The sequence below is a fragment of the Portunus trituberculatus genome, chromosome 12 (assembly GCF_017591435.1).
Source record: "Portunus trituberculatus isolate SZX2019 chromosome 12, ASM1759143v1, whole genome shotgun sequence".
NCBI lineage: Eukaryota > Metazoa > Arthropoda > Malacostraca > Decapoda > Portunidae > Portunus > Portunus trituberculatus.
This window is the reverse complement of record NC_059266.1, coordinates 5,315,539-5,327,589: the sequence shown is the minus strand read 5'-3', so window position 1 is coordinate 5,327,589 and position 12,051 is coordinate 5,315,539. Positions and strand designations below refer to the sequence as shown.

The 12,051-nt window shown below is 36.3% G+C and overlaps 1 protein-coding gene across 1 annotated transcript in view; it reads left to right on the top strand.

Moving 5' to 3' along the window:
• LOC123502836 (zinc transporter 9-like) overlaps window positions 1-12,051 on the top strand; it is a 35,652-nt gene that overhangs the window by 8,719 nt on the left and 14,882 nt on the right. Inside the window, exons 5-6 of the mRNA XM_045252107.1 lie at window positions 846-928; window positions 10,249-10,326. Of these exons, the coding sequence (XP_045108042.1) occupies window positions 846-928; window positions 10,249-10,326 (161 nt within the window). The remainder of the gene's footprint in view (window positions 1-845; window positions 929-10,248; window positions 10,327-12,051) is intronic.

The window sequence follows — 12,051 nt, the reverse complement described above, 5'->3', positions numbered from 1 at the left end:
TCCCATCATAATGAAATAAAGGAGGGAAAGATAAAGAAGTAAAGTTATTGGAGATGTTTTTGGCTAGATGCCAGAAGTCTGGTGGTTTGAGTTTGAAAGATTTTGACATTTTCTGTTTATGAAGGAGTGTTTAGCAAGTTGAAAAACAGACTTGGCATGATTCCAGGCAGAAATATCAAGTGCATGAGATTCAGGTGATGGAAGGCTCAAGTACCTTTTATGGGCAACCTCTATCATGTATAGCATGAGACAGGCTGTGTTAAACTAAGATTTAGAATAGAAGGTTTAGGTTGAGAAAAAGAATGGGGACTGTACACCTCCATGCCAGTTTTTTGTGGAGAAGAGTTGTGTTTAGAGGGCAGGATGTGACTGCCCCCTTGAGTTGTGAGACATAAAAGGAAACATACAGCAAGGTCACAGCTAGGCTTTAATGGCAAGTTGACAGCACCCCCTGAACTGGGCTATAAGACCAGAACTAGTGCTGTTAGACCTCATTGGGAGTAAATAATAATTTAATCAGGTGTCTAGTATTCCCTTCATCTATTTGTGTGTGTATGTGTGTGTGTTGTAATCTCTTAGTCATTTTTCTTAATATTTCTTTTCTTTAGATGTATTGTGGTTGTAATTTAAAGAATCTCTCTCTCTCTCTCTCTCTCTCTCTCTCTCTCTCTCTCTCTCTCTCTCTCTCTCTCTCTCTCTCTCTCTCTCTCTCTCTCTCTCTCTCTTTTTTATTTCTTGTCATTTTTTGCCTTTTTTTTTTTTTTTTTTTTTTTATTTATGAATCATTTGTATATGTTTTGCCTTCACCTATCATCACCATTACTTTTACTTCCTCTTCCTCCCAGGGCTGTGGAGGTTTGGGGAAGTGAGGAAGCCTTGGAGGAAGAAAGGAAAAAGAGAGAGAAAGAGATAAGAAGATACCAACAGAGTAAGTTTCTTTTGTTGTTATCATGATTATTGTTATTACTATTATTATTATTAATATTATTATTATTATTGTTATTATTATTATTATTATTATTATTATTATTATTATTATTATTGTCATCATTATTACTATTGTTATTATTATTATTATTATTATTATTATTATTATTATTATTATTACTATTATTATTATTATTATTATTGTTATTATTAGTGTGGGAAGATTATGATGAGTTGCAGAAGATGGTAATGGAATCATGGGCAGGTAGGCGAACACTTTATTCTCGTTTTGCCTATAGAACTTCAGGAGAATATGGCTTACAGGCCAAGCTATCTAAATTTAAGATAAGGGCTTTAAGGGCTGCCAGGAACGAGTTATGGAGAGCTGATTGGTCTTTTGTTTGTTGTCTTCTTGGGTCATGTGACATGATTGGTTTTGATGTCCCCCTCCTGGTTCACACAATCCATTTTGCTGCCACCTCTGCCCACACTACAAGTAGATTGCCCACTCTTTTGTTTATGTTGATTTAATCTTATGAACAAAAGCAATAATGTAACGAACAAAACACATAATCAAAAGAATGGATGACCTAGTGTGGGTGGAGGAAGCAGGACAGGTCGTTCACCAGTCACAAAATACAATGCATGATCCAAGAGGAGGAAGTCAACAAGCCAATGATGAAAAATATCATATGATTTGAAAAATCAATCAGCTCTCTATAACTTATCACCAGTAACCCTTAGATTTAAACAGCTTGGTCTGTGAGTCATGTTCTTCTGAAGAAGCTTAGCTTTGGGTAAAAGTAATCAAGAATAAAATGTTTGCCTACCAACTCATGATTCCTTCACCATGTTTCACATTATTATTATTATTATTATCATTATTATTGTTATTTTTATTATTATTATTATTATTATTATTATTATTATTATTATTATTATTATTATTATCATTATTATTATTATTATTATTGTTGTTATTTTTATTATTATTTTTTTTATTATTATTATTATTATTATTACATTGTTATTAATATCTTATGATAAACTACTTTATTTAATGGCATATAGGATGCACCTCCTGCCCTGCATTTGATATGCAAAGTTGTTATCTCCCATAGGCTAATCTCCCTGATGCTCACTAACCTAGCTTATGATCAGTACTTCTACTTACCCTAACTGCATCCATCATTATTTTGTTGCTGGTATTATTGTTATTATTACCAGTATTAGTACTTTAAAACAAATTAAAGTAAAAATGGAAGCAATCAGTTGATATTTATAAGCCATGTTTATAAATTTCAACTGATCAGAAGCCTGACTGAGTGCCATTGAGGAGTTTATGAACATAACAAAACACATCAATACCCTCACCATTATGGGAACAAGAGGAAAAAGATTGAGCTACACAATCTCCTACAAACTACAAGTGGTAGATTATGTCAAGGAGGATGGTAATAGAGCAGCAACAAGGGCTTTTGGATCATCACCTACAGAAAAAAATATACATGTCTGGTGACAGTAAGAAGACCATCTGAAAAGCACAAGGAAGGTAAACAATCTTTGTTGCCCAGACCAACATTGGCTAGACCTTGAGGATGACATTGCTTTTACAGCAATGTTTTCTGCTTCTGTCATGTGCTGCTAGATTGCTCTCTACAGTATGTGCTTGAATACACAAAAATTTTTTTTCCTGAATTTGCCCTAATGAAATGGGAGTTTGTCTTATATGACCATGTGTCCTATATGCCATCAAATACGGTAATTCCCTTGTTATTTGTTGCTTATTTTATCAATAATGAGAGTACCAATGATAATAATGATCGTGAAAAATAATACAGTGGTACCTTGAGATACGAGTTTAATTTATTCCGTGATGGAGCTCGTATCTCAAAATGCTGATATCTCAAAATTTTTTTCCCATTGAAATGCATTGAAATACCATTAATCCATTCTATCCTCTCCAAAAAGAGCACCCAAATTTTTTTTACATGTTTTTAGGTAAAAAAAGGTATTTATAAACAATAATTATTGCACAGAAATATTATAAAGCATAACAAAAGAGAATATAAATTGATAAACTACTTTTATAAAATATAGTTATCTCGGAGGGTGCATTCCACGGGACGTTACCCTGCCGCATCCCCACCCTTACTTGCGTCTGTCGATCAGCTGGAGTGTATAAATATAGCCACCCACAGAAGACTGGCTGCTCTAATAATCACAAAAGACCTCGCTGACGAATTTGTAAACATTATTCATAGAATAAGTGAAGTATTTTAAGTATGTAGGCAAGAGAGAGAGAGTAAGACAAAGATAGGGAATAGAGATTGTGCTAGTTTGTTTACATTGTTCTCCCCCATCGATGATTAATATATATATATCTTAATGATTGTAGGAACATTTAACAAAGGATAATTATATCAGTACAGACAGAGAGAGAGAGAGAAAGAGAGAGAATATTTTCTAGTGTGTTAAAAGATTAATGAAACCTATACTTAAAGTAAAGATTCTGGTGGTTTTGAAAATAAAGAAGGAGTTTTGTATTTTCTCTTAAATTGTTTCCATGGCATTTATTTAAGCTTTATATAGTATTTTTAATGCAGTAGACATTTATTGTAGGATTTTTATACAGTTAGTGATGTATATACTATTTGGTTAGTTTTTTATTTCGAGACACAAGCAAAATTTGGAGATACGAGTCATGCTTGGGGATGTTGCCGCTAGTCAGCAGCTCAGCTGAACTAGTGTCTACGTGTTTCCTGTGGATCTCAAGCACTATGATTATTCTTTCATCATTTTCACACTATTTACTGACCTTGCTTTTGTCTAAATAAAGTACAGTTTTGATTTATGGTTAATGTTTACATGTGAATGGTGCCCTCCTTCCTCCTCCACCACCATTCACCACCATTAGCTGAAAAATGTCTGTCTCCAAGGTAAGAACACTAAATAAATATTTGCTCTTATTTTATGTATTTTCATGCTGATAAAGCATGCATGTGTACATAACTGAAAAGGAGAAACAAATTTCTCCCATCTCCGCCTACCTCCTCCACCGACGGTTATCATAGATGGGAGGGAGGGACAATGTAAACAAATCTCTGCAGTGGTGTGGCCTGTATTCTCTCTCTCTCTCTCTCTCTCTCTCTCTCTCTCTCTCTCTCTCTCTCTCTCTCTCTCTCTCTCTCTCTCTCTCTCTCTCTCTCTCTCTCCTACTTAAAACTTCATTTTTCCAATGATTAATGTTTACAGGATTGTCAACAAGCTTTTCTGTGATTATTACAGCAGCCAGTCTTCTGTGGGTGGCTATATTTGTACACTCCAGCTGATCAACAGTCCCAAGGGAGGGTGGGGATGCGGTAGGGTAACGTCCCGTGGAATGCTCCCTTCGAGATAAATATACTTTATATGAGTAGTTTATCTATTGATATTTTATATTATCTTTTTTAATGTTTTATTATGTTTCTGTACAATGATTATTATTTATAGGTACTTTTTTCTTACCAGAAAACACATAAAAAAAATAGGGGTGCTCTTTTTGAGGAGGCTGGAACAGATTAATGGCATTTCAATGCATTTCAATGGAAAATTTTTTTTTGAGATATGAGCTCCGTCACGGAACAAATTAAACTCGTATCTCAAGATACCACCATACTATTTTTTAATGCAATTTTGATTAATGTTTGGTTACTGTTCATACATTTTTTTTCAGTGTAGGTACTATTAAGATATTAATTTATTTTCTTTATATGGTTGATCATAATTACATAGCTTTTTTATAGAGTGCAATGGATATCTTTTGTTGTACACATTTTTTTTACCTAGAAATAGAGTAAAGAGGATGTAGTAGAATGGCTTAGTGTTGTAGTGTTATTATTGCTGCACACTGGGAAATTATCTGGCTCTCTTGGGGCATCCATCACCTTGATATGGGCACTCTCAATGATATATTTTCTTGCGCAGCTCATCCTTCACATTGGAAAGTTTTTGTTTGTGTGTCTCAAAGGGCAAGATATATGAGCAAACACATCATAAATTTGAAGGTGTAGCAATTGTTATTGGGCATTCTGAGCATACCTAGATGATACTTTTTCCTCTTGTGTGATTCACCTTCAACAAAAGTTTTGGTTGTGTATCTCTGATGATAACATATTTGAGTAAACATGCCACTTATTTGAAGATACTTAAATATTGCACTTCCACATCAATTACATTTTTCCTTCCTTTTAATAGGAATACTAACCACACAAGGAAGATGTTTGCCTTTGTTTGCATTTAAAGTGGAAATGAGGGCTCTTACATGATGGAATGCACTGTGGTGCTTGCTTGTGTGTCACATTATACCTGTTTCCTCACACACACACACACACACACACACACACACACACACACACACACACACACACACACAGGCCCGGTAGCTCAGTGGTTAGAGCGCTGGCTTCACAAGCCAGAGGACTGGGGTTCGATTCCCCGGCCGGGTGGAGATATTTGGGTGTGTCTCCTTTCACGTGTAGCCCCTGTTCACCTAGCAGTGAGTAGGTACGGGATGTAAATCGAGGAGTTGTGACCTTGTTGTCCCGGTGTGTGGTGTGTGCCTGGTCTCAGGCCTATCCGAAGATCGGAAATAATGAGCTCTGAGCTCGTTCCGTAGGGTAACGTCTGGCTGTCTCGTCAGAGACTGCAGCAGATCAAACAGTGCGTGAATTACACACAGAAAAACTACAACAGGAGTTGGAGACTGGCCTAGACATATGTACAGGGAAGGAGGGGGCCATAGGTTCTCCCGTCTCCAAATTAAATAGGTGTTGGATCGTATATACGGAAAGAATAATGAGTGATGGAACAGAGTAGCACTGCCAGACGTATGGCAGAATCAAAATATATGCCATCATGTGAAAACCAATGCTACATTGAAACTCCTGTTGGTCTAAGGAAACTAACAGATGATATTATGAACAAGGATTTTTCTGGATTCAGGGACGAATGAGGTAATATGAGAAGGTTAATCAACGTAGAAAGGGAATTAAAGTATATGAAGGAAGTGATGTCAAGTCTAATGAACAAACAGGACCGACTGATAACGGAAAACACAGAGCTGAAATTGAGATTAGTAGAATGTGAGGAGGTCAGTACAATCAATCAGGGATTGAAAGAGGAGATACAAGAAATAAAGAAACAAAATGATGTACTAAAAGCCACATGCCAAGACTACGAAAGCTCCTTAAGGAGCTTGCAGGTTAAAGTGCAGGATGGGATTGTGGACAGGACAGAAGGTGGATTGGGTGAAAGCAAGTTGAAGGAACTATGAAATTAATGGAAACAGGAGCAAGAAGAGGAAAAAGTTAAATTTTCAGAGGTTGTAAAGAGACAAATTCAGGAAAACATGAAAGTCACTGTAATCGAAGTTATTAAAGAGAAAGAATACTTGGTGTGGGATACAGTGTACAAGAAAAAAAGCTTCGTGATTTTTGGGATGAAGAAAAAGAAAAATCCAAATAAATTCACGAGAGAATGTGAATTGGCCAAAACTGTTATCAAACGAGTACAAGACAGCACACAAGAACTAGACCAGGAGATGGAGGAAGTGATCAGGCTAGGAAGGTACAGTGAGGGGGGTAAGAGACCAATGAAGGTGAGAATGATATTCCAAATGGCTGTAGAGGAAATTATGGCTAGGAAAGGAAAGCTGGCAGATGATATTGAACACAAGGATATATGGATAAAAAGAGATATGAACTTAGAGGAGAAGGAAAAGGAGAAAGTGCTAAGAAGTGAAGCTAAGGAAAAGAACAAGAAAAGGACAGAGATAGAGAAGAAGGAATTTTACTGGAGGGTTCTGGATATGAGACTAAAGAAGTGGTACCTAAGGAAGAAAGAGGAGGTCGTGGAGGAGGCAAGAAGTGACTTATAAGAGTGACTTATACTAATATGGATGGGTTGTTATCAAGCATATTGGAAGTTAGGTATTATTTGAAAGGGAAAAAGCCAGATGTAATGTGCATTGTTGAAACAAAACTGAGAGAAGGGATCCATGTCAACTTTAAGGAGGAGGGATATAATACCTGGAGGAGAGACAGGAAAGATAAAGGGGGAGGAGGAATGCTAATAATGGTTCGTGATAATATATGTGTGGAGGATGTGCAATATGGTGAGGACAAAGTGGAAGTAATGGGAGTAACAATCAAAACAAAAGATTTGAAGAACCAGAAAAAATTATAGTTACATATGTTCCACCAAAGACTAATACATGGGGAACAGAAGAACATAAAGATATTCAAAGAGAGGTGAAAAAGTGCCTAGATAACATGATAAGAAGAGATAGAAGAATACGTTTAGTTGGAGACTTTAACTGAAACTGAAAAAAAGTAAACTGGAGAGAGATGGAAGTAATGGATAATGCTGGACAGTGGAGCGAGAAAGTGTCACAGTTGACTATGGTTAATGTGATAGAACAGTGGGTGGAAGAGTCAACAAGGTACAGGGGGGGGGAAGTTGCTTGACTTAGTTTTCACAAAGAAACCAGAGCCCCCTCCAATCATACAATACCTTAGTCCATTGGGAAGAAGTTATCATGTGACATTAGAGATGGGATAAGTTACAGAGATGACTATAAAGAGAGTGGGAGATTAAATTATGCAAGAGCGGATTTTGAAAAATTAAGGATCTATTTTGCTGATATTGAATGGAGTAATATTATGTACAGAAAGACAGTACAAGGGAAATATGACATATTCTTACAAAAATATAATGAACAAGTAAAAAAAATTTGTACCTGTTTATAGAGTTCAGAAAAAAAAATACATGCTTGGTACAATGCTGGATGCATACAAGCTAAAAAGGCAAAAGATAAAGTGTGGAAGAAACTCATAAAACAGGGAAATGACTATAACAGACAGCAGTACAAAGATGCTAGAAATGAATATATTAAAGGAGAGAGAAAGAAAGAGACTTTGAGAAAGATGTAGTGAATAAAAGCAAAGAAGTTTATAAACGGCAAAACAAAGAATAAGGAAAGAATTGAAAAGATAATTAAGGAAGGGAAGGCATACCAAATAGAGAAGGAAATGTGTGAAATAATGAATGAGAGCTTCAAAATGGTGTTCACTGCTTAAGATGATTGCACAGAACCTTGTAGGACATGGGATTACCAAGGATTATAGGAGATTGCAGTGCACACAGAGGTTATTGGAAGATTATTGGATAAGTTGGAAGTCAGAAAAGCAATGGGGCCAGATGGTGTATCAGGCTGGGTGTTAAAAGAATGTAAAGAGCAACTACTGGATCCAATTTGGGAAATAATTACAAGTTCAATAAATGAAGGAAAGTTCCACTAGAATGGAAGAGAGCCAACATAATACCGATATTTAAAGGAGGAAAGGCAACTGAACCACTAAACTACAGACCAGTGTCACTTACAAGTGTCTTGGGGAAGTTATGTGAAATAATTATCAAAGAAAAATGGGTTAAATTTCTAGAAGAGGAGCAAGTCATATCGAACAGACAATTTGTGTTCAGGACAGGGCAGTCATGTGTATCAAACTTATTAAGCTTCTACTCAAGAGTTATTGCAGGACTTGAAAACAGAGATGGATATTAAAAGGCTTTTGAAAAGTCCCTCATGGAAGACTACTTTGGAAACTAGAGAACATAGGAGGACTGCATAGAACTTTGCTAGAATGGACAAGAGATTATTTGAAGGATAGGGAAATGAGAACTATAATCAGAGATACATACTCAACTTGGGGTAAAGTAACTAGCAAAGTGCCACAATGGTCAGTGTTAGCCCCCATTATGTTTCAGATTTATGTAAACGACATTCACATTGGGATAAACAGTTATATAAATTTATTTGCTGATGATGCAAAGCTGCTAAGAGTTATCAAAACCAGAGAGGACTGTCTGCTGTTGCAGGAAGATATAAACAAGATCTATGAGTGGAGCAGGAAGTGGAAATTGGAGTTTAATGCCAAGAAATGTCACATAATGGAACTAGGAAAGAGTAAGAGAAGACCAGTATGGAACTATTTGATGGGAGAGGAACAAATAATGAAGACTAAAGAGGAAAAAGATCTGGGAGTGATCATACAGGAAAATCTGAGCCCTGAAAAACACATAAGCAAGATATTTGGACTATCATATAAAATGTTGACTAATATAAGAGTGGCATTTCATTACATGGATAAAGATATGATGAAAAAAATCATCACAAGCATGATACGTCCAAGGCTGGAATATGCAGCAGTGGTATGGTCTCTGAGCTCTAAAAAGGATATAAGAAAATTGGAAAGGATACAGAAGATTGCTACAAAGATGGTGCCAGAATTAAAGGACCTCACATATGAAGAACTACTGAAGGAAATGGGATTGCCAAGCTTACAAGATAGAAGAGAATGTGGGGACCTAATAACAATGTATAACATAGTAAATGATATTGAAAAGATAAACAAAGAAGACCTGGTGCTGTTGACAAAAGAAGATGGAGGGCCCTCACAAGAGGACATGAAAAGAAGATCAGGATGGCAGTGTGTGAAGAATATTGGAAAGTACAGTTTTCCACACAGAATGGTGGAAAAATGGAATGCATTGGATAATGAAGTTGTTACAGCACATAACGTACTTAACTTTAAGGAAAAATTAGACAAATGGAGATATGGAGACATGACACTATGAGCCCTGCTTGAACCCTGTACAATACAACTAGGTAAACACACACACACACACACACACACACAGTTTGAGTGAGGAAGTGGTGTCAGCTACGAGTGTGCATAGTTTTAAAGAGAAATTGGATAAGTGTAGATATGGAGACAGGGCCACACGAGTATAAAGCCCAGGCCCTGTAAAACTACAACTAGGTAAATACACACATGCACACAGTGGTTCATTGTGTTTGGCAAATTTCCTACACTTGGTAAGTTCCTCTAATTTTTATTTATATAGTGAGCCATTGAGTTAGAATTTATATAGTAGTTCCATTGAGTTAAAGATGCCTTAAGCCAAATCATAGTTAATTAAGATGCAGTTAAAATTTTATGTGCTATAGTGAATCTAAATCATGTTTTATGTACTGATTTCTTTTTAAATAAACATTCTGGGATTGTTGAACCTATGTATGGTGAGGTGTGTGATATGAGTTTCTCTAGGTTGACATAACATACAAGTGTGTTTCTTCAGCATAACAGTCCACAAAAGAGCAAGCCAAGATAGTCATTGTTTCTCAGTGTATCAGCATAATAGTATCACCACACTTGAGGCAACTAGTAACTGTGTGCCTTTTCTTCTCACTTTTACGTGGCCACCTCTCGTTGACTTCAGTGGATGTGTTTCATGTCAAAAGAGCCATCAAGAAGCTTTACGTACTGCGGAACATTCTCAAGAGCATGAGGCAGCGAGGTACTATGCACTCATTCTCCCCTCTACACTGCCACTGCTTGTCTCTTAACTTGCGCTGTGTAGACCATAGCCCTTATTTGCCTCTCTTGACTACCAAGCAGCATCCAAGGAAGAGGGGGTCACCTGTGCTGATGCTTATAACTATTATCCATATTTCTGTATGTTTTGGGATCTCATCTTGACTATTTTCAACAGGCTCTATTGGAAGCTATTGAATCTGTCAATAGTTTAGCAGTCTGCGGCAGATGTTATTGTGGTTTGCAAGAAAGTTTTAATGATTCTAGGTAAAGTTTAGCAGGCTGTGGTGAACATTATTGTGGTTTCCATGGGAGTTTTAATGATTCTACTAATAATTTAGCAGGCTATGGTGAGCATTATTGTGTGTATGTTTTTTTTTTTTTTTTTTTTAAATGATTCTTGTGATAGTTTAATGGGCTGTGGTGAGCATTATCATGGTTTTCAAGTGAGTTTTCATGATACTAATTATAGTTTAATATCCCATGGTGAGCATTATTGTGGTTTTCAAGGGAGTTTTCATGATTCTAATGATAGTTTAATGGTCTGTGGTGAGCATTATTGTGGTTTTCAAGGTTTTTTATGATTCTAGTGATAGTTTAGCAGGCTGTGGTGAGCATTATTAGTTGTGGATTACAAGTGGGTTTTCATAATTCTAGAGATAGTTTCATGATTCAAGTGATTGTTTAGCAGGCTGTGGTAGATGTTATTGTGATTTTCAAAGGAGTTTTCATGATCCTAGTGATAGTTTAACAAGGATTTTAATTTTATACCATCAACAAAAGCATCCTTAGAAATTCAATTAATAATTCCTGTAGCCTTGAAAAGCAGTCCTGAAGAGAACAAAGTGAAGAGTATGGATCTGTGTTATGCATGCAATGCTGGAATGAACTACACCATTGACATTATGAAAAATAAGAATTTAAAGCTTGGAGTTATATTGTTTGGGAAATTGTATTATATTCTTATTAGCATTATCATTATTGTTATTATTGATATTGTTATTATTATTATTATTATTATTATTATTATTATTATTATTATTATTATTACTGTTTTTTATTTGTATATATATACAGAATAATAGTTGGCATTTCTCTTGTAAGACCAACATACCTGCTGGTGTTTCATTGTGTTCTCAAAATTTTGCACTGAAATAGTGGGAAGACGAGTTCATCAGGTTTTTTTTTTTTTTCCATTTTTTTTTTACTTCTCCGATTAAAATTTTTCGTGATTGGCTGTCCAGGGAGTAATTTACTTTGTAGCCTGTTGACCCCAGACTTCTGTGGTGTGTTGTGTGTTGTGTGGCAGTCTGTGTTATACCACACACTCACCACACCAAGCAGCACTCCCCCAGGACAGCAGTGCATCCAGCCCACACCACCACCACCACTACTACTATTACATCTACTTAACTCTCTCTCTCTCTCTCTCTCTCTCTCTCTCTCTCTCTCTCTCTCTCTCTCTCTCTCTCTCTCTCTCTCTCTCTCTCTCTCTCTCTCTCTCTCTCTCTCTCTCTCTCTCTCTCTCTCTCTCTCTCTCTCGTTCTGTGACCAACACTGCCACTGCCCCTGCACTTATAAGACCTTCTACATTCGTGTTTCCTTACTGCAATATAGTTCAGCATATCCGTGACTCCATTGCTCAACACATCTTTTAGAAGTCTGACACCTCCTAACTCATGCTTCTTTATTCTCCTTTTAGTGTCAC